Raw genomic sequence first — 26,894 nt, 5'->3', positions numbered from 1 at the left:
CGTCTTTTTAAAAGTGCGTTTTATAAACGGCGTATTTTATTGTGAACTAAAATCGGTGTTTATGTAATGATTTGCTCCTAGCTTAGTACATATACAAATCTCGCAGCACACAGCTAGTAAAATGACGGCTTTACAACTGATTCACCTGTGTACGTGTGTGACGGCTGAGCCCATTATATCAGGATGAACAGCAATAAAAACAGTTTGTGAACTCCATAACAGATGGCTGAAAAACAGAGCCATGCCTTAACTACGCACACAAACACACAAACACACACACACACCAGTTGCGGGTTATGATGGACTAAAACTGTAGGTAGTGGGTGGTGTCGTGAGAGAGAGAGAAAGAAAGCGAAATCCGCAGCTGAGGAGAGAAAAGAGATTTGCTTGGGGAAGAGACGGGCGAGCACACGAATGTCGTGCGGCAGGTGAGTCTAAACTCTCTAAAGAGGCTTTTCACACTGACGAAACCGACGAAAAGTCCTTCCTTTTCCATGAGAGTGGGTGACGTAAAGTGACACAGATCACGCCGACGTTAAACGTCATAGGCAACCACCAATGAGAGGGAAGACAGCCGAGGACGCGCTTAAAACGCTGTCCACCTCAGTGCACCTCAAACCGGGAGATGTTACGTAAATGGCGAGAACACGCGTGAAATTTTCATCGAAATTGAATAATAAAAAAGATCTGCCACCGACGTGCCGAGCTCCCTGCGAGGGCCGAGCGAGAAACGGTTGTAATTGCATCGCTCCGACATGATTCATGCCGTCTTTTTGCGAGTGATCTCTTTTTCAATCAAAAAAAATCCATATCGCTGAGTCATCGCCATATCTCTTTAATATTCTCGTAATCCTACGGGAAATGCGCACTTAAACATTAGCGCAACGATACCGAGATGCAAAGGAGCGGCTTCTTTAAGACGCTGGAAGGATGCTGATGTGAAAATATTAACATTTCCAGCCGACACAATAAAAGAGACACTTTTTTGCGCAGCGACTCACAATAGAGGAAACTAAAAAAAATTGAGCCGTTGTGCATTTAGAATTTATGCATTTATCCAATAGAGCAAACAAACAAACAAAGCAATAAACAGTTATGTTTACATTTATACTTTTACTTTTATTCTAAGGGGCTAACAACGAAGTAAACTTTTATCCAAACAAACTTAAATGTTTATATGGATACGTCTAACAGACACGTTTATCCGAAGCGACAATAAAGGACACAAGCAAGCAAATATTTACATTTATATAAAGCAGATACTTTCATCCGAAGCGACTTGTAATAGAAGACTCAAACAAGCGAATTATGTTTATACACATTTATCCATACAGTAGAAAAAACAAACAAAGAAACCAAAAAATACATGTATTTATCAATCAAGACACCATATCCAAAGCTATTTAGTACAAAGCAAACAAACATTGCACGTTTTTACACGGCATGGGTAATCGACCTCCATGATGACTCTCCTCGTCAGCTGATGTCATCAAGCCCCTCCCCCCATCGATCGAGTACTTTTAACGATCCGAGAACTTCCCGACGAAGATTACAACCCAAAGTCCCGCCCTACATTTTTTTCCTCATTGAATGACCCGTATTTAATGTCACAGATGCAAAAAAAAAAAAAAAAAAAAGGTTGCGAACGCCGTGTCACGCTTTCGGCATCAGGAGAGCAAAGAACGGAACACCGTGCCACACTTAAACATGTCCCTCTTGAAACGCGCTGATAACTGAACCTCTAATGCCAACAAATCAATTTTTTACCCAGCTACACACAACACACACACACACACGCATGCACTCACTGACACTGCCTGCAGTGATCCCAGCAGCTCAGCATAAGGGTTACCAGGTGGAATTCTGTCTCTCTCTCTCTCTCTCTTTCAATGTGCCTTACTGGCATGACAGATAATTACATATCTGCCAAAGAACTATTGGCTAAGACAACATTTACATTAAACATTGATGCAAAATATGAAAATCTCTCTCTAAGGTGAAGGATGTGCACTCATTCACTGTGATTGATTTACTGATACTCAAGGATGAGAGCATGAGTGATTCATTCTGTCTAAGAGAGAAGGAGAGAGAGAGAGAGAGAGAGAGAGAGGATGCAGGATAGAGGAGCATCCAATGGCATGGGCACCATAAAACATGGAACAGCTTGGCAAATGTGTGTGTGTGAGTGTAATTAAGTTTGTGAGGGATGATGGTAATATATGAGGGTCTATGGGCATCTCTGTTCCTCAGTACAAGGTGACTCTCTCTCTGAGACAAACACACACACACACACGCGCACACACACACACACAGTCCCTCCTCCTCTCATTTTCTCCCAAACTCTCCAAATCCATATCTCACATTTATCATTGCCACCTTCCTGTCAATACACGCCTGGAATAATGACAAACAGGGTCACATCATACTGAACTTCGCACACGCTCATAGACAAATATACCAAAAGCTCTTAATATAACAGCGTCTCAAACTGGAACATGCTAGCAGAATCAGCAGCATGACCAAACCCTAATAGTTCAACTCGTTCCAAATCGGCCCCGCAGTTTATTCTGTGAACATACAAAAAGAGCAGCCTTTTCATTTTAATAAGGCAGACAAAAATACAGTTCTAGAACCTTTTTATCGCACGAAATTGAAGTGATGTGAATTTACGATTCTGACTTTTTTTTTCTCAGAATTGTGAGATGTAACTAAGTTATAAAGTCCAATTTTAAGCACAAAAAAAGACTGATATGTCACAAGTGTGAGTTATAAAGTCAGAATTTGCGTGATATGAAGTCACAATTCTGACTTTATAAATCACGATTGTGAATTTATATCATTCAATTCTGAGAAATATATATATATATATTGTTTTCTTCAATGGGGAAACAGGCTTCCGTTGTTTTCTGCTGCTCGATACAGCTACTCCACTGAAAAGTCTACAGTACATGAAGAAATAATTTGCCCTTATGCAAAATTCCAAACTGATTTCATTCAAATCTAATTCATTTTATATAGCACTTTTTAAATGCATCTGCACTTTTCACAGCAGCTTCAAATCTGCCGTTTTCTACAGAGCAAACCAGATAAAAATCTACTTTACCTTGTCCATGTTATTCAAAACATACGCCTTCAAAAAAAATCAAATAAAACAATAAAAAAAAACACAGAATAAGAGAGAGTAAGAGGTTTGACTTGATAACAAAAGTCCGGCATCACGCTGATCCGGGAGGAAATTGCCGAGCGCCAAATAGAATTTCACTCAATTTCCTCTTTCAGCCATCTTGAGGGGGGTGATGAAGAAATGATTGTTCAAGGAATGAAGAGAGATAGACGAATTGAAAGGCTACAGGGAATATGTGTGTTACGTGTGCGTCCAAGGCTTAGAGTTCATCTGTCTAGAAAACACTAATCAATCAGCCAGATGCTTTATCCATCCTTCACACACACACACACACACACACACAACCTCCAATTATTATTTAATCATTTGAGTACTGATGTCAGCAAGGTGTTGTCTTTGGCAGGACTATTTGTGTAAGTGTGTATGTGTGTGTGTGTGTGAGAGAGAGTATTGGAGAGTTCAGCGTAATTAAAGACAGCTGATGTGCATCACAGATTATCAACATCACAATTACGCTTTAATCTGACTCACTTTCTACACACACACACACACACACACACACACACACACACCTCCATATTAACTTCAGTGTGCTGCCTATGGCGTATTTATATTGCATCAAACACTGTTTAGACACTCCAGAGCATAATTGTGACCTTTTTCAACTTTCAGATCTGACCTGCCTGCCGGCTCAGAGAAACACGACAAAAAGGAAATAAACAGAGTTTAGCTCGGTAATGCTGGCTATAATGAATGTTGCAAAACATTTCCTCGAAACCGAAAGATAGGTTCCCGTTCCCACAGCTGTAGTTGTTATGCTTTATTTGTGTTTTTCTATGTAGCTCTTATTGATGGTGTGATTTCCGCAGTCAGATGCGTTTGTTGTTTGAGGCAAGAGCTTGATTAATGCCTTTGCTCGACGTATAAGATAATAATAATTCAACTGTAAAAGTACGAGTAGGTAAGGATGCCCCACTCAGCAGTCTTTTATGCACAAATTCATCTCTGCATATTACGCGTGTGTGTATGTGTGTGCGTGTGTGTATGTGAGAGAGAGAGAGAGAGAGAGAGAGAGAGAGAGAGAGAGAGAGAGAGAGAGAGAGTCAAAAGCACAATGTGGTCTGGATTTAACTACATTGTGTTGATGTTGTGAATTACATTCATAGTAAGAGATAACAGTGAAAGGACAGCTTAAGAATTTCATATTGTTGAGTTATCGCTACATTGTCAGTAAATCTGAGTCTGTTTGAGATATATGCTCACGTAAAGTTATAAAAACACATCTTTATAGTGTATATACTTCAACCAGAAGGCGCTAGTGACAGGCTGCAGTACGTTTACATGCACACTTATAAATGCGATTAAAGGCAGTGCAGTGATTAAGTTGGACATCATAGAAACAGATTACTTTGATTGTACTAATAATACAGTAATTACACTACAGTAACAAACACAGTAATTTTATATATATATATACACATACATACATACACACACACACACACACACATATATATGGAGGCGATATTATTATTACTATTGGCAAATTATCAGAGCATGTATCGATGACATGCCACTCTTTTTGTCTGATTTTGTCTGAGGTTAACAAGAATACTTTAAAATGCAATTCTCCAAAATAAAACACAATTAACGAAATAATGCAATTATCCAAAATAATATCTAATACAAATGTTTTTTCTAAATCAAATCAATCGAAATCATTTTGTTAATTATTTAGTCATTTCGTTCATTTAGATATTGTTTTGTGCAAAAAAAAAAGAAAGAAAAATCTAGTTCTGAAGATCTTTTCAATAGCAGATTTCCTTATTTATTGCGTACTACGTAAAATGCTACAACCTTCTGGAAATCCCAAAAAAGAGCTGTTAATTGAGATGAGCTGTGGTAGAAACATCCCTGGTATGGACAGCAGAGAGGACAGTGTGACAAGGAGAACCACACACACACACACACACACACACACACTCTCAGCAGCCGCTAGATCCATCTTACTCAACCACATCACCTACTGATAACACCTTGGAGAGTGAGAGAGAGAGAGAGAGAGAGAGAGAGAGAGAGAGAGCTGATATCTCATTAGTAAAGCGTAAGACATTTCCATATGAATACAATCTCATCTTGTCATGCTTCAGGGATGCCAGGGACCTATGGACAAGATGAAAGTGTGTGTGTGAGTGTGTGAGTGTGCGATATATTATACGCTTACATACAGGTAACATCTTAGCTGTGTCATAGCTGTCGAACCCGTTTGAGGGTATGGCCCAAATCAGCTCTCAGCACAGCAGAGACGGCACGGTCCGTAAGTCGTGAGAGCCAATCAGATCACAGCACAACTTCACTCCAGTCATCTCTGCAGTATAAACCACACACTCGCACAACGCTACAATGACAGAGATAGAACAAGGGACGTGCTCAACCTCCATCATCCTGCTTCGGATGTGGTTGCTAGGCAGCACACAGACAGCTAACTATAGTTCGGGCCGTGGGGCAAAGGTGGTGTGTGTGTGTGTGTGTGTGTGTGTGTGTGTGTGTGTCTGTTGGGGGCCGGCCCTCCTGGCAGGCTAAGAGGATGCAGCTGTTCCACATCCCCAAATGCCCCCCCCACCTCCCCGTCTCTCTCTTGCCTTGCTACTATTTACACCCTCCCCTCCGTCTCTACTATTAAAAGCTCATTTTTTCCTTAAGATCCTCAAAAACAGACACTAAGCGTTGATCATGTTGCCTAGCAACTTGTAAAGTTTTTTTTTTTTCTTTCCTCCCTTTTTTCAACGAGCTGAACACGCCCCCTGATGATCAGTGTTTTAAATGGAGTCACATGAAGAACTGGTGCAGAACATTCTACAGGTGCAGGTGTAGAAAGCGAAGAAAGCGTACTGTATGGCGCAGCACGCAACCGTTTTAAAAGTGTGCACTGTAACTTTAATAAAATGCTTTTGTTTGAATGCGTTTCGAATGAATACCACGTTATCCCTAACATCCGCTGTGCCACTATTCTACAGCCATTTACTTTTTTTTTTTTTTTTTTTTTTTTTATAAATATTTGACATTTAGCATTTCAGAAATTTGGCATATTCTTTTGTAGAAAGGGAGAATGGCATACAGTGCAAGTCTGCAAGCATGCTTTTTCATCTTAATGTACAGCTATTTTGGATTTTAATACGGTTTTGTGTGAATTAAAGTCTCAAGTTCTGTCAGTTAAATAAGAAGTCAAATTCATACAGGGATAGTTCAATTCATCATTATTTGCTTGCTGTCATGTTATGACAACCCTATAAATATACCTAAAATGGTTTTGATATATATTTATGCTACAAATAATGCAAACGCTACAAATACATTTTTATGGTTACACCTAGGTGCTTGCGAGCATGCACATTACTACAATATTAGCCATTTATTAGTGCATTTTGAGCACATATTACTGTCTTATTCTACATAACCATATTCTACATCCCTAATTCTACCCAAAATGAACAACTCCCTTACTAACTGATAATAAACAGCAAATGAAGAATTTATTGAGGTTGAAGTTACCTTACTAAAGTGTCACCACTAATTTTGCACTTAATGCACTTGCACTAATTAAAGATATAAAGTGCAATTAAAAATATACATAGTATATGTAATGTGATTATACTTTAAATGTTTTGCCTTTCAAAGTTTGTAGAATCCTAATCAAAAGTAACATTAAAACACATTTTAAACTTAATATTAAGAAAAGTGCATTGTACACAATTAATATGCCAAGTAAAGTTTAATTATATTTTATAATAATCAGATAATGAAAAAGCAACCGAGATTCTAAACCTGCGTAAAAGAATTTCAAAATATAACAAATACAAAACAACAACAATTAAAAAGCTACTAACTTTCCAAACCTTTATGACAAAATTGTCATTTGGGGGTAAAGAAAATTTGTAAAATAAATACAATAAAGTACCATATAGAGACAACTAACCTCTAACTGTTCTTTGAGCTAAAATAAGAATAAATTAAAATCAAAAAAATAAAAAGCATCTATAGTTATAAAGGATACCCCACCCAAAAATGAAAGCCAGGAAATAAATGATGGAATATCCCTTTAAATAATGGTTTGAACACATAACAAGCCAAGGGAGCGATTGGACCTTGTGGTCGATGTTACTTATTCATCATGTTAGATAGTGATAGTGTTGCATTTCAGTAATCAATAATCCACAGATCGTTCTCTGCAAATGGAGTGTGTGTTCCATGCATACTAAAACAGCCATGGATATTTCCCTGTGGGTGTCAGACCGCCAGCCTTTTGGTTACAAGCCCTTAACCACTTGACCCCACGTCACATCTTTACTCGCGCAGTACAACTCTTATTTGGCCACGGTATATAAGCTTTCCAATAAACACGTACCAAAGCAGCACCGCTATACGCTCACCAGCAAATACCCGTCATGAGATCAAGACAAGTTTATTTACTGTTGTGTATATTAGCGGACAGATCCGGGATGGAAACCAAAAGAAACCTCAGCTGTAACCTTGAGCACTTAACCTCGATTTGCTTGAGGGGACTGTCCTTGTGGTTTGTGTACTGAAAGTTGCTTTGAAAGAGGTGTCAGCTAAATGACTCATTTGTAAAATGATTTGGTAATTAGGTAATACAACGCAAGTTCACAACATTAAGTGGCTCTAAAAAAACAAAAGAAGCAGCTAAATTAACAATTACATGCATACATGCAAACCATAAAGAGGTCTACTCTGTATTTTGCAAGGGCATCGCTTCAATTTGGCTCAGGACAAATGTTTTTCCACCGAATGACCACCGAAGCACTTCTTTTAACTAAATCTTTTTATTTAGCTATACTTTTCAGTTCAGTATAGAAGAAGCATTTGCGTATTTACAAAGCACTAATAACAATATTTAATGCCCTTCAAAGCTAAATGTTAATTCTCATTCACAGCAACAGAAAACAGGAAAACAGTGATAGAAACAGGTTTAGTAGCCCACCAATTTGCCAAAATAATTTGAAAACAAATACCTCTTCGATCACCAGCCACATCTGACTACAACATTTTTAAGCCACCAGCAATTTTAAGCCAAAAAAGCGATTATTAAATAAAAAAAAAAAAACTTAATTTCAAAATAAAAGTCAGTGCACTGAACTCATGTTGAAGCCTCCTCCTTCGTTGATATTCATTTAAAAAAGTGGCCTCATCTCCGAGGACTCGCATACCGGATGAGAAGTGAAGCGCTCAGGACATTTTGCTGGTATCACACATTTGAAGTGTCATTCTGTACTCACTTTCTCAAGTTCAAGGCGGCAGTCTAAAACATTGAATCTGCTCCACACAAAAGTTCACTTCAGGAATAAAGAGACACTTCACAGAGTGCAGATATAGGTGTTAGCCACAACTTATTACTAAAAATACCTAATATTAAATATACCGGTATGTTCGTACAATGTGTTTTGAAGACATGACGCTTCATCTTCATCCAGTGTGTACACTTTGTTGTGTTAATGTTGGCATTTGGAGGAAATCATTTATGAATCACAAGCTGCCGAATTGGCTTGGAAGTTAATATGTGGTAACCATCGCTGTTGATTTTTATCCACATCACTTCCAAAATTTCCCAATCATTTATTCATCCAAGATGTTTGGGTCTTTCATTATTCAGGGAAAAACAAATTAAGGTTTTTGAGGAAAACATTCCAGGATTTTTCTTTATATAGTGGAATTCAACAGGAAATGCAAAAATTCTATACTGTTTTTTTTTTTTTGCTCTTACACACTGCATAAAAAATTAAATAATCTGCGAATGAAGTAAGCAACATAACCTTTTCTGTTTAAAATACGATTTTTTTACCCCGTTGGAAGATTAAGTAAAAACTCACTTATTTTCTTTTTCTGAAAACAACTTTTTTTAGTATAAAATCCTTCTTTATTTAAGAATTTTTAGATATTTTGGCTGGAAACAACACAAAAACAATCGAAGCTAGAAAAGCATTTTTTGCAGTGCACAACTACACGCATTATGTAATCGTGTTGGAAAGGTCACATGTGACGTAGGTGGAAGTACCGACCCAGTGTTTACAAAGCGAACACGCAAAGACTAAATCAAACGCCCTTTAAAAACAACGATGTTGGGTGATTTTAAATTTGGAGGAGAAAATAAAATGTTTGGCGTAACTTCTGCGAAGTCCACCATATAGAGAAAAATCCTGGACCTTCATTTGTTTTCGACTAAAGACAAAAACTTGGATGACACAAAAAAGGTACTAATCCTTTAATTTTAAATAAGTGAAAAAATTTTCGCTCATAGCTCAAGATCATTTGATGCTTAATACAAAGCGGTTTTTACTCTGTTGTGGGCGGGACTACCCAGCGTGCTTTCGTAGTAACAGAAACAAAAACTCTACTGCCGAACTCCAGGATGTATTTAAACATCCCAATCTCCCTCAGCGAGGTGACCTACGAGTCCGAAAGCTCGCTGAGGAGTGCGGAAACATGGCAGGCCGCAGGTTCGCGAGGGCCTCCGCCGCCAGTCATTATTGCCCCGATGCATTGATTCAGGACCAAGCGTCAAGTCGCGAGATTAAAATTCAACAGTCCTGTCAGAATGAGGGACTTTTCGTCCTTCCCTTGAGGCCACCACTGGAGGAGGACGAGGAAGACGGCGCAAGGTCATTCTGAGCTCACTCTGATTAGTGTGTGAGGAGAGAGCGAGCGGCGGAGCTCTGATTCATTATTCATAGTTCAGCCATCGTTTGTATTAGAACATCAGCTTGCAGCCACCGGCCACAAAAACTGGGTTACCTCCCCCGAGTCCTGACAACAGGAGAAAGAGGAGGAGGAGGAGGAGGAGGAGGTGGTGGAGAGGAGGAGGAGGAGAAAGAAGGGTGTAAGACAAGTCCAGAGGAGGTGACTAACCTGCTTGAATTACAACCTTACACCTACCCGAGTGTCCTTCACAAACTGTGGTCAAGGTAAGGAGAAGGAGAGAGAGGCGGCAGCAAAAGCGGCGTAGAGAAACAGAGCAATTTTTCTCGCTCGTCCTCAATCTGAAATCCCAGAGCTGTGTGAGTGAGTGAGTGTAGGACACGCTCGTGTTCGTGGCGCCGCTCACTTCCCTTCCTTGTTTCTTTAGGACACGCTGTACCAGGTTGCGTGCCGGCGGATTTCGAGCGCGCCGCTGATGATGTAGCCGTTCTGCTGGCCGCAGGACAAGCCGATCAATGCAGTCAATATGATTTCATACGATCCGAATGTTTAAATAAACAGCAGTCTGACGCAGGTGGGCGTTTAGTCACATGCTGTTACGGTACTGTGTTCAGGCTGATAAAATGCCTCCCACTGCTCCCATAATGCTTCGGTGTCTTTGTGTTTGGCATTAAATATGCATCTGCAGAGGAAACTCGCATAACACAAAGCGCATTTATGATTTACTATTCATTTATTCCCATTTAAGGGTCATAACTGTGAGGAGGTAAATGAGGGCGAGGGAGGTAGGGGTTAGCTGAGGGGATGAGTTTTCGGATTAAAGACTTTTATGGCATGATGTCGGTGGCAAAAATTATTTTGATTATTTTCTGTTGTTTAAAAAAAGTTACAGTGTGGTAGTGAATGGGGAAGATGTAAAAAAACAAAAAACAAATGAACAATAGTGAAGTTAATTATTTTCTAAAATCGTTTTTATTAATCGTTACTTTATTTAAATTTAAGTTGTTTGAATCGTAATTTCGAAAAATCGGACAGATATTTTAAGGTTTATTGCATATTACGTTACGCAGAAAAGGCTAGATTTTTTTTTTTTGCACTAAAATTATTATTGAAACCATAAACCATTCAAAAGTGGCACTTATTTTTTTAGCTATTCAATCACAAATAGACATAGTTGAAAATATACACTTTCATTAAAATCAACTCAAGCGATACAACTTCAATACATTTCACTCTAACTTAATTTCATTGTGTTCATTCTACAATGTTAAAGTTACATGAACAAATGATATATGATTAACTCGGCTAATTCATGTACACTATTAAATCAATATACTTTTCTTTTGTGAGGTGTACACGGGGTCCAGCGCTTTTTGTGATCTCAAAATTCACATTTTTAATAATAAAAATATGTAACCATCTTGCATGCGTGTTCCGGGCCACAGATAGACTCTACTAACATGCAGTGGTACATGGTTTTAAACTTAGCCGCTATGAACTGCTGTAAAAGAAAACAACTGTCTGATCTAAAAATACTGCCAAAAGTCCATATATATACACATGCACAAAACTTCACAGAACAACTTCAGTAAGTCTAACATCAGCATGTAGCGACAGATCATATGAAGCAGGAATATCTGAAGTTGAGTTAATACAGCTGCCTCACTAAAATAACATTTTTTTTAACACTCCACTCGAAATTTCACATTTGTGGTGAGATTAAAATTCAAACAATATGCGGGAACGACGTTGCACTGTGTTTTCTGTGCTTCCCTTTTTCCTCTGACCTTGTGAAATCACCACCACCCCGCTTTTTCAAAATTGCCCATAAATGCACATCCCGGCTACGCTAGACACGCAGGAACCCAGTGATGTAAACAACAACCACAGAAGCAAAAGATCAAATGGTTATTAATAAAGTAATGCAGCCCACACACATACATGAGCATAAATCAAGCTTCCTCTCACACGCGCAAACACTCTGTGCAACATGCAATGAACATCTGTGGCATCTGCCATGTGTGGCGCCCATGCAACAATGCCTAAACTCTACGCATGCACTGTCCCACACTCTGCTTTAGACTGTATGGCGTATGAGAGTACGGCGCGCGCAAAAACACATCTTTTCGAAATCGACTAGTCGTGGGTTATCTGATGGGAATACTCTGCCCCTCGGCAGAAATTTAACAAATAAACATGTCACACCACAGGGACACGTCCAATAAAGTCACTTTTAAATCACCACTACTATATATAATTTCACTAATTGTTTGGACAGGTTGTTGGCCATCCAGTTTATTCCTAATCCAAATATTCTCCGTGTTTGAAAGAGGCGTTTTTCTGATCTTCTGAGACTCCAAAAGTCTACAAAGCTCTGTCGTGATCGTTTTAAAACGAACAGAACTGAGTCAGACAGAGATTTTGTTTGCTCGAAATCACGGATTTATACAAGAAAATGTTTATCTTCTTGTTAAAATACGACTCGTATTTACATTTTTAATTCTGTAAAGACTACATATATGGACAACATTTTCAAAGCGAAGTTCGGCTGAACTGAAACACCTCGAGTTTGTTTAGCAGAGTGCTACCTTGAGCCCACCTCCCTAAACAAACACACAGGGGACAGATCCGTGCACAGCTTTAAATGTCAGCGAAGATCTCCCATGAAGGGGTGAGAATGTAAAACAGAAACGAGAGAAAGCGGAGACGGATGCTGAAGATGCGCGTGGGTTTAATCTTGGCAACCGAGTGACCTTGCCACGGATCACCAAACAATAAAGGTACAACAGGTGCTAAAGATGAACAAATAGATGGGACGCTGCTCAAATATTTACACACACGGAGCCCAGGCCCCTCGCTAGATGTCACATTCTTTCATTACCACAGTACCAAAGTGCCATGTGATTTTGATCTAACGATAGATAGAACGGCAGAAATAAAAATGAGAGATAAAAAGAAAGAGAGAAATAGTTGAGAGCTCTTTAACAATGACCTCATCTAGTGGAGTGGAAATTTCCTGGTAGGCATGGTGACAGCAGCAACTGAGAACATTCAGCAAGATGAGAGAGACCGAGAGAAACGGACCCCGACTCACTGACACACAGCATCAACATCGTTCTGCTTAAACTCTCTCGCCGTCCGTCTCTCTCTCACACACGCACAGAGACGAAATCACAACTCCATACATCTCCGCGGTGTGACAGATACTACGTATAACTTTTGCCGTTCTGGCTACGCTAGGCTGCGGTGTTCAGTGGAGCAGGTAGAGGGCGCTGTGGAAAGAGAGTGAGGAAGAAATGTATGTGGGTCACTCTCTGCACTAGTGATGTTTTTAGCTGCCTTAAAATACTGCACCGTCCCCACAGAGCTCTGACCCTTTCCCACTCACTCCACACACACCTTTACCACACACACGCACACGCACACACGCACGCGCTACACCTTACGCACACATATCTCTTACACGCTCACCGCGGCACATCTTTATGGCACGGCCTCACTCATGCGGGTAAGGGAGGGGTGCACATGTGTTGTGTGGGTTGTGCAGCAAGGAGAGAATGGATCTCGTCTAAATATGATGTTTGTGTAGATGAAATGGGCAGAATGTGAACTGGCCAGTCGCCAGAGTCTCAGCGACAGCCGTTTTCTCACAGTGATCTAAAAATAAAAACGCCTTTATTTCAGATCTCACCAATCAGACATATCCTGCTCGATAAAAACACATATATACAAACTCGATGCTCAATACATGCATATACCTGCTAAACACACGCAGTCCCTTCTTTAGTCACGATGTGCCTTTTTTTTGCCAAGCCTGCTCCGGTGCAGACTCTACAGCAGACTATTATAAATAATTTGGTAGCACTTTAGCATAGGGACCAATTCTCCCTATTAGTTGTTTCTTAGCAAGCCTGTTATTAACATATCGGTTGTTTATTAGCACTTATAAAGCACATACTGTGCATGATCATATTCTACACACCTAATCCTACCCAATAGCTTTTTATGAGATTATTTGTGATCTTAAAAAGCGTAAAAATGTTAAATATTATATGTTTAAAAAAATATATATATTTATATGCTGCCATTAAAATTAAACTAATTAAAGATGTAAAAAAAAACATATGCATATAATATTATTCATACGAGCTCTGGATGATTGACTAGCCATTTGCTGTGTATTTGTTTTATTAAATTACCATTTACGTCTTAAATTTTTTATGATGCTTCACCTAAAATGTGCTCTGATGGTTCTCACAGTAAAACTCTTTTGGAAACACTGTATTTTTAAACTCCGCTTTAAAGTGCCGCCGCTACAGGCATACAGTACACATTAAGATGGATGTCTTTTGCTGTTGCGTCACATTTCACACTGTTTTATAGCGTCCCACTACGAGTGTTGCATTTTTAAGACGGCATGTCAAGCTAAAAATAGTCCATCTTTTACGCATCTTGAGACTCTTGCATTCTGTTCCATTCTGTTGCGCTCCATCTAGCTGTTTTTGCTAGAACACTTCTTATATAAACATTCCTTAAGGAACATTCAGGGTCAGGTAAGCCCAAACCCTGCCTCATTATACAGGTTTTTGGTTAGTTACATGTTCAAGCAACCCACAGACTAATGATGCTTCTATGAAGTGCATCAACAAAATATTTGCAGACGAGAAAAGTTTTAAGGGTGGCATGAAAATCTGACTTTTTTCATATTTAAGCCAGAAAATGTAAAATGTCAAGCCACAACTGTGTACTCAAGGTGAAAGTTCGAAGAAAGCATGCTAACTGTTTTGACTGTTTTTGTAACAGCCTCTTTTTGTGTGCATGCTTGTGTGAGCTCAGAAAAACATGATTTCAGAGTGATAGACAGGATAACCAAAGCCAAGCTAATAGTTTTTTAGCAGAATATCTGATATATGAGCTGTAAAGGTACAGCTCATTTCTGGAGAAAAGGCAGGGAGTAGCAGCACATTTGCATTTAAAGAGACATACACGGAAACGGCGCGTTTCTGCTTCCAATCAAAGCAGACAATATAATGAACTTTGAGCAGAAACTTGACTTGCAGACACATAAGGCTTATATCGCATATTGTAAAAAAGGGGCAAAACTGATTAGTGAATTGTTATGCCTGATAAATAATGGCGTGAAGTCCCTTCTTAACCGACCATTTGCAGATAGTTTGATTGACAGTCGAACTGACCAATCATAACGCAGAGTCTGCCATCTTGCCCAAAAAACAAATCAGACCTGAACTTGTGTGCATTGACGTCTATCTGACGCTGAAATAAAACGCATTATGATGTTCATCTGAGGGGCTACAGTGATCTGTCACAACATATTAAAGATCCACATAAAAGTATTTATTGTTTGATTTCCTTAAAAAAGACAACATGTTAAATCTGAGACCTTGCTTCATATCAGTAGTAACCTTCTATGTCTTTTCTCTTCGTCGGACACAGCAACAGTAACTAAGGAGGGTTTTTGCGATAGGGTCCATTGACTATGTTTTCGACACCAGCCTTTTTTCACATTTGATGTCTGGATGCTGATGAGTTTCTGTCAGACACTGCTCCACAGGTGTCTGCTGACAGAAGTGGTGTGAAAGCAACTCCTCCTTGTCAGACAAGGTCAAACACCATAAACACAGATTGACCGGCATCTTTGGGTCTGAGATCAATGTGCTAGACCTGCGCGGAGTATTCTTTGAATCTATCATCATTATAATGAGAAGGGAGCTTCATATCGCTAACCGTGGAAGGGAGCAACAGATAAGTGGATAGTTAACGAAGAGTTCTTTGTCTCCGAGTGAATGCACCTTCTGCTCTGCAGGTTGGCTGCATAGTTACTGTGTTACCACGGTAGCTGTGCATTTTACCATCACCAAGGATACCATATCCATGACAACCTCTACCCATCAAAAGATTCCGTTCATAGCCCATAAGCAGAAAGGTGTATGTATCAAACGCAGGAACCCGTGCTTGTGTCACTCTAACCTGCCTGTAGTACGTAAAAAGCCAGGTACTCGGGGTAAAAATTCAGTTTAGAAATAAGTTATGATATTTTGGATAAAAAATACAAACCTTTAATGACAGGCATATCACGAGCATATCATTAAACCAAAAACAACAATGTACTGAATTACTAAATTTCCACAAAAAACAACATTACCCATAATACTGATGAGAGCTATAGATTTAATAATGAGAGAGGTTACTGTTACCGTGAAAATGATAATAGCAGTCCACTGCAAATGACACAATCAAGTCAATAAAACCTTATTCCCATAAGCCATTGCAAATAACGTAATTGAGTCACTAGAAGCCCACTCCCATCAAGCTCCGTAATTACATAATTTAGTCTTCTTACACGTTCCAACAAATTACATATCAATACATACCAACTATATGCGTACAATACCAAAGTTATACTTTAATGTTTAAAATAACAACTTCATATATGTTGCATTTTATATTTTGACTAAAAGGCTTTTTTATTGACAGTGCCATTCAAAAGTTTGGGGTCTGTGGGATATTTAATTAAGATAATTTCTTACGCTCATCAATTCTGTAAAACATTTAAAATAGCAGTTTTATATTTAATATACTTTAAAATATAATTTATTCCTGTGAAGCAAAGTTAATCTTTACTCCAGTCTTCAGTGTCACATGATCCTTCAGAAATAATTCTAATATGTTGTGCTGCTTAATTTTTTTTGGGACCGGTGATACTTTTTCAGGGATCTTTAATAAATAAAAAGTAAAAAAAGAGCAGAGTTTATTTAAAATATAAATATTGTTACAATATACACTATTCAAATGTTTGGAGTCTTTTTTTCTTGAATGAATACATTCACAATACATTCAGCAAGGATGTGTTGACTGTATAAAAAAAATGATAGTAAAGACTCATATTGTTCGATTTTAATTATGAATAAATTTCACTCTTTTAACATTTAGCCATCAAAAGTTTCACAGGTTGCAAAAAAAATGTTTAAGCTGCACAGTTGTTTCCAACACTAATAAATCAGCATATTAGAATAATTTCTGAAAGATCACGTGACATAGAAGACTAGAGTAACTGCTGATGATTAAGTTTTAGAAACTGAAATAATATTTCAAATAATATTACTGTTTGAATCAAATAAATATAGCCTTGCTGATAAAAAAAACAGATCCAAACTTTGAATGACATTATAATGTACATTTACTTTTGCTTAAGCCATTATAAGTAAAATCACTGCTTGGCCATGAGCTGTGCGCCCCCAAAAGCGTGGACACATGATATTTCATTCACAGGTTTCCATTGTGTTCTTCGCTGGGAAAAGACATAATGCGGCTTCAGATCTCCGAGCTGATGGGTGGATGGATTAGTGTTACTCAGGCTACAGCATGAATCTCTGAGAGGTCTGAGAACTCCTTCCACAGCCAAACATCCAGATTACCCACACACCCCATCGTTCTGCATTCATCCAGGCTGAATGTACTGTACATTCAGCACTGAAGCACACAGGCTGTTCTTAGGCTTACAGAGCTCCAATCTCTCTATTCTAGCTTCAGCAGCCTACACCTCAAATTCAAAGCCCAGTGTAAGTTCTAAAATGTAACTGCACCACACAAAAGTTGAGAGCTATTTAATCCTTCAACCAACATCAATCAATATCATAGCAACTGTAACATCACCACTATTTGCAACAACCTATCATAACCACAGCAGAAACCACCGTCATGTAATCACCACTATCATTGCTGTCATTAGCATGTGGTCACCGCATGTCACTACCATCATCACACCACCCTACCACCATCACATCCCCTCTATCACTCAACACGACATGTCAGTACCACTATTATTCTCACCATTACACGTCATCGCCATAAACATTATCACCGTCATACATTACATATAAGGTGCTGCTGTTATCCACCACAAGGCTCTAATCGCTGTTTTCCATGTTTGTGGGTGTTTTTCTTTAAATGCCTGATAGCCGGTGTTTCACAAGCATTTGGCAAATCAGCATATAGTTGGTCCTATAGAACTGTTGTAAACTCTACGCCAAAGTAGGCTGATTTAGTTCACCCAAATTGACATTTTAGTACTAAAGCTTTTCCTATTTCCTGCAATGCAAACAAACCAAAAGAGCGGTAACTATTTCGCAAGTATTTCTAGGAACTATTAAAAGGTTCCCCTGGTGTAAAACTCATCGCCACTGACATAATCAACACCATCATCGTTTCTTTCGCACCATCGAATTACAACCATACCATCACCAACACTACTCCCAATCACTGTCACAGCCAGTATAATCCTTACCATTACCGCCACAGCCATAGCTATTACCATCGTCGTCCTCACTGCTACTAACATTGCCATGATCAATTTTCCCCATCATTACTACCATCGTCGATAAAAAAAAGAAGGTTTTGGCTCATACATTACATATCATAACAATCACCCGAAATTCATCCGAATGGCCATCATCATCATCACATTACAGCCACTACCATCACATCAAACAGCATCACAACCAGTGCTATCCTCCTCACTACGTCACTATCACAGACATCACCACAATCATATCGCACAACCATCACCACCAAAATGGTCCTCACCATTCCCATAATCACATTACCACCACCGATATTACATAACATCTATTACCATTACAGGCATAATCATCCTCACCACGACGGTCATCGGCATATTCATCAGCAGCAGCGCACCACAAACATTGTAATTACAGTCTTAATTCCATAATGATCATCATCATTATCATCACTCTCAAATCATCATCAACATGCTCATTTCTGACTTGTGCTGTGAGGCAGAGCATCTCTTACCAGGTTTGAGTTGGTTGCGTTGGAATCATCCTCAGGGAAAGGGATGTAGACAGCTAAGGCCACACAGTTTGCAAAAATAGTCATCAAAATTATGATTTCAAACGGTCTGATGAGTCGGTGTTAAAGAAAATTTGAGATGTGTTTCGTACACAAGCGAAAGAACAGTACACACACGTACAGCACAGCACATGTTAAGTTCAGTATCAGTGCACAAGACAGTATGTGAGTGTCCAGATCCTCTCTGTTCTTTTTTTTGTGTTCTCTACTCAAATCTTTTTTTCTTTCCTGTTAATAGCTAGGCCAAGCTCTTCAAAAACCTGGCCTTCATCAAGACAACGATCTTCACCCCCCCCCTCCCATTTTCCTTCTCTCTCTCTCTCTCTCTTCCTCTCCTCCCTCTCTCTTTTCACTGGCCAAATTGTTTGTTTGGCTTTCAGTTCTGCTGGAAATGCAATCAAACTGTGTCATCATTTGTTACAGGAATGGATTTCTCCGAGATGGGTGTTGAGTCGCATGGCACGTGTCCTGAGGAGAAACAGATGTGTTCTTGTTTTTCTGGATGTTTCTCTTGTATCTGCTGTCTGGGCCTTGAGTTATGGCTCTCTGGGGTTAGTTCAGAATTACAGAGCCATAGACCCTGTAACCCATTTAGATAAACATGCTTGTAGATCAGTAGTTCGGGTCCCCAAGGGAGTAAAAACAGACCATTGCAGGCAGACCCAAACTGAATTTAATCTTTAAAGGTCTTACAAGGTTATAAATAACACTTCTATATATGAAACCTGCTTGACTGTGCATAATGTGAATGTGTGTGACCGAATTCGAGTTTGAAGGAGGGGTCAATATGCGTGTGCGTTTGTGTGTGTGTGCGCGTGTGGGAGGGGTGAATATTTGCGTGAGTATGTGTGTGTGTGTGTGTACATGGACCTGTTCAGACTGTTGAGAGGAGCTGTTGGCATGGCAACACAGCCAAAGACAGGAGAGATGGGCTGTGGAGTCTCAGGAGATACAGGTCCAGTCAAGTGTGTGCAAGACGGAAGACACACACGGATAGAACCGGCGAAACAGGAACTTTTATGAAATACCCCACTTAAATTAATGAGGGAAAATATTTCTCTGTCTCCTCTGTTCAGCCGTTCCCTCGTGCCGGTTTGTGAATTTATGGGGAAATCTTTGATGATGTGATCGGTTCTTGGCTGAAGCTGTGAATGGGAGCTGGATCTCCTGTTTCCAGATGAATGAAGCATTTTACTCAACCAATCAATCCTCATTAACATATTTTCCTGGTCAGGGGCCTATCGCTGTCTCTTGTGGGCAAAAGCGATTACATAAAACCGTGAGAGAAGGGGGAAGAAAGAGAGGAAGGGGAAAAGGACAGGGGAACACACCGTCCTACAGTCTCCTGTAAAAATTCATTTCAGGGGTGCACTTCAATGACTCATCAAAGCTCAACTCGATTTAACCCTTTGTAGAAGATAGTGGCATAAAAAACACTTTTTGGAGGGCTTTCATATTTTGGTAACGCTTCATGCAACAAAGCATTTTTTACAACAACTCAAAGATGCCATAGCGCATCTGTCAAACGCTGCCTGTAATAATAACAAACAGATCATAGAGCAATTAACAACCACAACTATTCAGAAGCACTGCTGCGAATCAAAATGCGAAAAGAATACATTTATGGCCCAGAGATCAATGAACGCAGCCTTAAAGTCAGCTACGTCCTGAGTTTACGAGTAGTCTGTAACTGTAACATTAATTAACATTCAGAAAACTGATTCTGAAGCAACCGTCACAAACTCAATATGTCGCTCTGGAATGGACATGTCTGCAGAATTACAGATAAATAATGAGTATTGTGTGATTTTTAATGTGATGGCACTTTGAGGCCTTGCATCAGTATACTGGCTTGTCAGATTCGAGCATGCCCTTTCAAATGAAGTATGTGGTGAATTACAGCACAGATAGTTCTGGGTCAGTAATGTTTACGTTTTTTTGAAAGAAATCAATGCCTTTACTCAGCGAGGATGTATTGAGTTGATCAAATGTGACAGTAAAAATGTTTCAATTGTCACAAACGATTTCTACTTCCGAAAATGCTGCTCTTTTAAAAGAACTCTGAAAACAGCAGTATTTCACAAGATTTCCTTAAAAGATATTAAGCAGCACAACGGCTTTCAACATTAATAATATTAAACGTTTCTGGAGCAGCAAATCACCTTATTAAAATGATTTCTAAAGGATCTAGTGAGACTGAAAATCGCCGTAACGGCTGCTGAAAATGTAGCTCTGCTATCACATCATCATAGAAAACATTCATTTTAATTTGTAATAATATTTCACAGTAGTACTGTTTTTTTTGAGGTCTTGGTGAGCATAAGATACTTCATTTAAAAATGTTACCGACCCAGAACTTCTGAACAGTAGTGTGTGTGTGTGTGTGTGTATATATATATATATATATATATATATATATATATATATATATATATAAAAACAAGCAGGTCAGAGTTCAGTAAAGGATACTTCCATTCCACGATACTGATGCACGCCCTGCGGATGGGGTTTTTAAGAGTGAGGCAGAGAAGGGCTCGGGGAGGGCGCGTGGAGGCAGTGCTGGCCTGTTTCTTGGGTTTGGTGTAGTGCTGGCGTTTGCGCTGCGTGGAGCTCGCAGTGGAGATCGGGGCTCCGGTGGTGCCCATCAGCTTGGCCTGCCGTGCCGCGTCGATGGCTGCCTGCCAGCTGAGGGGGGCGCCAGGGGTGGGAATGTGTTCAGGTGCAAGACCCAGCACCCCACCCCCGCCCCCCACACGCTCGTCCTCATTCAGACTGGGGACTGGAGCCAACGACGGACTGGAATAGTTGGAGCCTGTAGAAGAAACAAGTAGACAGTGAATGAGAGAGTGTGAGAAAGCGGAGTTCAGTGATGTTTAGTGCCGCACTAACAAAGCCCTTTTTGATGTCGTGTTTAAAATAGAATTTTTTTAATCATACCTTCATTTATTCGGCAGCTTTTCTAACGCCTTTTAGTTTAGATTTGAAGAATATTAAAAAAATATATTGTTTTACCCTTGTCCCAGGCTCAGATTCCCAGTCATTTAAGAGAATTTACTTTATAGAAGTCCACAGGGACAACAAAGCCCAAAGCCAGATGGACAAGCGGTTATTAAAACCGTTTGTGTGCTTGTCACGTGTTGTACTTGTCCAATCAATGTTATTAAGCTTGTAAATATGCAAATAAGGCCATCAAATCCATCCACAAATGGGTTTACAAATGTACAGTGTGAAATCTCAGAGCCTGGCAACCCAAGATTAAACACCCATGGTATTTCTATGAAATAACTCCTGGGTAAACAATTTCAGGTGTGAAAAGCCAATTAATGTTCTTTTATATATTGGCATTCCAATATAATCCTGGCCAATTGCATCAGCGTATTCATCACACATGACGGCCCCGCAGGACTGTATCTCATCTCCATCTGCAGTCCAAGAGCGTAAAATCCAAAGAGAACTGTCCTACTGAAGCGTGTGTGTCTCAGGAATGAGAGAGAGAGAGTGAGATCACAGTCATAAACCACAGAACTAAGAGTTTCTTCCATCCTGCACCCTCAGTTTTCTCTCTCCCCCTTCACTTTTTAATAAATGGTGCAGCCCACTGAATAAGCTAAAGTCTGGATTAGTTTGAAATGTCAGGTCAGAATGACATCAGTGAGTTTGTCTATGATAAAAAAAAATTCAATATATAGTTTTCTGATGCTAGTGATGCAGAAATCACATACTTTAGATGTCTTTTATATAGGGGAAAGTGTTTTGGTCGTAAGGATTCAGCAAAGTAACGTTACGAGAGTAAGAAGAGAACTGAAGAGTTGTTGTCTGTGTTATCTAACTCCTGTTAAACTATCGGAAATCAAAGTGGACTTTTCTGCAATGACATGCAGACTCTCCTAAAGCACCATTTCTAATTACCGTAGTAAAGCCATGCTCTGGATAAAGGACTTTCAAAATGAAGAATCTCAGTTACTCATCCTTAAGGACCCACAATGGATTCACTCTCGAGAGATACTCTGACACTCACTTTTTTCTAATTGGGAGGTAAGTTTGTTGTGTATTGTCAGACACAAATGAACACGCACAAAGGCAGAAACAAACAAAAAAGAGCCACAGACACACACACACATACACAAAGACTAGGTGTCGAAGAGAAACGCCAAATTTAAAATCCAGCATTCATTCGCGCAGAACAAATCTGTACCTCACTGAAAACTTTTTCAACTTTTTAAACCATCAGCCACTGAAGCAGTGTGGTTTGGAAACCATGAACTGAGATTTAATCGCATCTTGCAACTGCATCACCACAGGCACCAGGGGATCCCCTTTCCCTCTGATCTGAGATCAGCAATGGGCTTCTCTCAGAGCTTTTCACTTCAAAAAAGGAAACATTCACATTGTATTTGAAGGAGCAGCTTCAATGCACAAATACCCGTGATATGTATGCACTTAACACATAATATGAACAAACGTAAAACAACTGTAAATAGTGAACTTTAGTATACGCAGCTACTAGTACTGGATGAGCAAGAAACTGGCTGAAACAAATGGGGAGGGACTAAATGAGATAGAGGAGGGGCTGATATATATTGGGGAGGGGTTAACTAAGAGGATAACTATAGTTTGTTTCCAAAAATATGCCGTTTTTTGACCATATGTCACCATTTTCACTCCAGCAACTAAGCGAACGCACACAAACCTCAGCATGTGTTAATCTAGTGCACTGCATGGATGAGTGTATTTTAACACCACAGTCACACACACGCTCTCACATACTGTTTTGTGAGTCAGCATCACCATTCATATATTCATCTCACCACACAAAAACACATACACCAGTTCACTTTCTTTCTCTCTCTGAGCTGTACAGTAAGAGCATTTCCACTGCAGCATGCAGCATTGGACATAAAACATCACTGCTCTGATTTCTACTAGGTAATTCTGCTCTGGTTTCTTCCCCAGCAACGCTATTTTGTCACAACACTAAGCTACAAACACCGTTAAACACTGTAAAAGATGGTGTGAGATGTGGTTACGAGGGTTCAATTTAACCCGAGATTTCCTGCTTTCTATAGTGACGCTTGAGCAGCGTTTGCACACTATATAACAGATGAAGCAGATGAGATGCAGTATTTGCCAAATACACAGACAAAAGAGAAGGAGTAGGAGCGCTTTTCATTTAATGCACTACTAACACAGCACTTACAGGATAAAGTTCATCACAAGCATATACTATTTAAATAAACACTTTAAAGTGCCAATAAAGTGGGGTCTATATTTTTGTCAGTCTATTATTATAAAAAGTGTTTGTGAGCATTACCAGCACTGAAGGCGTCAGAGCAAACCCAAAACACAAATCAACATCTTCATTTTTTTTTTCCATTTAACCTTTTTAACCAAACAAATAAATCAAGAACAAGTTCTTATTTTCAATACCATGATGGACACAGCTCTCACGATTCTCTTCCAAGCGGCATGCACTTTGAGCAGATGGCTCTGTATGCCGATTTCTCATGAAACGCTTCTGTGGTACTTTGTTCTACACACATTTGATGTCATACACCGATTGGACATCACCGCTTATGTGTCAAAGTATGATGGGTAATGTCGGGTGGGATTAAGAAAGGTTAAGGGTATTGGTTCACACAGGCCATGTTCAAACATGCATACTTCCTGCCAAAACTACGAAAGCCTATTTCTGCCATTGAATACAAAACAAAAATGTTTTTTGGGGTTTTTTTTGAGAAATAATTTCACGTGTCTGAAAAATAAAAAAATATATAAATAAAAAGCCAGAAATGTTTCCCTCAGAATTGAGTTTGCATATATTTTTCTGACTTCATAAGGCAAATTACTGCGTGAGATATAAGCTCAATTCATCTCGTCTTTTCTCCCCTCAGAACTCGTCTTTCTAACTCGCGTTTATATCACACAATTCTGAGAAAAAAATTACAATCGCACTAAAAAAGTCAGAACTGCAAGACACAAACTCACAATTCTGGGGAAAAACAATATCCAGAGTGCGGTGAATTAACTCGCAATTCTGACTTTATTTCTCGCAAATGTTTATTTCGCCATTCTGACATTCATCTTGCAATTAAATGCGATACAACTCTTGTACAATTCTGAGGGAAAAAAGTCAGAACTGTGAGACGTAACCTTGCAATTAATCGTTTTATTCATATATAAATCTGGCACGTCCCAATTTCAATTGTTGCCACACAGATTCATACTTTAAAGTAATTGCTAAATAATTTGTTTTTCAAAAGAAGTACCTCGGGGTATGCAATTTCAGAAGCAACCGTGATGTAGCCAAACCTCTGACAGGCACAGCAACAGTACGGCTCATTCTGGCCAGGAACCGCTCAGTCAGCCAATAAAACATTTCTGACTGATTGTGGCAAATGAATAAGAAACTAGAGTACAAAGCAAAATAGGAGCATGTTACCAATAGACATTACTTCCAGTATTTATTCAATTTACTGCCTTTGTCATGTGTCCCGCAACCGCACTCTGGATATTGTTTTTCTTTAAAGCATGCACGCCACATCTAAGAAACAGCATATATAACACAAAACGGTGCAATTATAGTTTTTTATCACTAGAAACAATGAACCGCATGCTGACAGAAAATAAAACGCATGCTTATTATCGTGACATTTTTAAGGTTGGTGCAAAGCAATTTTTGTATAGCTTTTTTGTCTTTTTTTTTTCCATATTCATCACCCTTTCCTATTAAAACGATACGGATAATCTAACCTGATCTGAATATATTCTTACTACGGACAAAGGTTTTGGAGGCAGTGCATAAACGTGATTGACATAACATGAGGTCATACTAATTTTTTTTTTACTTTTGAGTATTTAGTACAAAAATGTCAGATTCAGGGTGTTTACATACTGCATTTGCATACTCATGAGCCATGCTAGCCAGCAAAATCCGACCCCTTGGCCTCTACAAGCATTTTTACAATCCATCGAAAGATTAAGAATCATTACAAATGTTAGCTATCCAAATATTTGAGAAATAAAGAAAATATTTGAATGGTGTGGCAGGAGCTAAGCCCTAAAACCTAGAAAAACATTATTTGCAAAAAGATCCAAACACAGGAAGAGACGCGGGACCCTGTGGACCCTAGAACACTGACACACACACACACACACACACACACACATGCGCGCACGCAAGAGTATTAATAACATCCTTTTTAAAATTCATCTGCAGAGATACAAGGCCAGAATAACCCAGATTCATAGGGAGAAAGTGATGAGGAGGTAACAGAAAGCAAGAGCGGGTGAGAAGAAGTGACAGAGAGAGCGACATCAACGGATCTCGCTGAACTAAGTTTCCCTCATTCAGCTGAGACATGCTACACTCTAAACACTGATATTTATATTTATGAAGGACTGTTACAACAGAGAGGGAAAGGAAGAAACACGTCATGTTTTAGTTTTGGACCCGTTTACCCCTGCTGGTAGATGCTGTAACTACAACATTCTGCGTCTTTCTCCATTCAGAAATCGCCATTAGTGTTACTTAGTGTTATTTATAAACTATTGTAGTATTCATTTATATCTGAGATGAGCTCTTTTTTGTATGTTTTCGATTTCTGTTCCATCTTTAGTTTAGATTTCAATAAATTACGTTACATGCTTTATGTCCTTTTTTCATAAATTTTTTTATTCATTTATTTACTTTTTTTAGTCATCTTAAACTTATTTTATTTCAGTCACTCAATTATGTTTGTAAGGTTCGTCATAAAATGTGTCATTTTACATCATCTTATTTAAAGGTTTCAATGCAATTAACAATAACAAAAAAAATAGCCATTAGCCATTATGCAATACTTAAAAACGTGAAAAAATAACAACAAAGTTGTAATTAAAAGAGAGCCGTTTCCATCTTTGTGGGGTGATCTTTAAAGTGTGAAAGGGACTGATTTTCCCTTGCCTGCTGGCTTTGACGTCACGCACCTCAAGATAGTCGCTATAGTGAAGGGTATGTAATTTCCCTACGGCTCCAGAATGATTAGTCACATGACATTTATGGTTCTGACGATTCACTCAAGAAAAAAAAAATGGAGGTCAAGTACTTCTGTGTAAGTCCTGTGACAGCTGAGAAACCAGCACTGAGGTTAATAGAAGTATTCATATAAATAATTTTAATGTATCGAAATAT

The 26,894-nt window shown here is 39.1% G+C and overlaps 1 protein-coding gene across 11 annotated transcripts in view; it reads right to left on the bottom strand.

The window, feature by feature from the left end:
* The window catches only part of cacna1c (calcium channel, voltage-dependent, L type, alpha 1C subunit), a 114,407-nt gene that overhangs the window by 54,269 nt on the left and 33,244 nt on the right, over positions 1 to 26,894 (bottom strand). For all 11 annotated transcript variants that reach the window (XM_043236634.1, XM_043236633.1, XM_043236631.1 and 8 more), the window contains 2 exons: positions 21,194 to 21,536; positions 18,668 to 18,773 (listed from right to left, as the gene is read on the bottom strand). In XM_043236634.1, coding sequence (XP_043092569.1) covers positions 18,668 to 18,773; positions 21,194 to 21,536 — 449 coding nt within the window. The remainder of the gene's footprint in view (positions 1 to 18,667; positions 18,774 to 21,193; positions 21,537 to 26,894) is intronic.

Source organism: Puntigrus tetrazona, chromosome 4 (genome assembly GCF_018831695.1).
Source record: "Puntigrus tetrazona isolate hp1 chromosome 4, ASM1883169v1, whole genome shotgun sequence".
NCBI lineage: Eukaryota > Metazoa > Chordata > Actinopteri > Cypriniformes > Cyprinidae > Puntigrus > Puntigrus tetrazona.
Note: the sequence above shows the minus strand (reverse complement) of the source record. Positions and strands in the feature narration are given on the sequence as shown.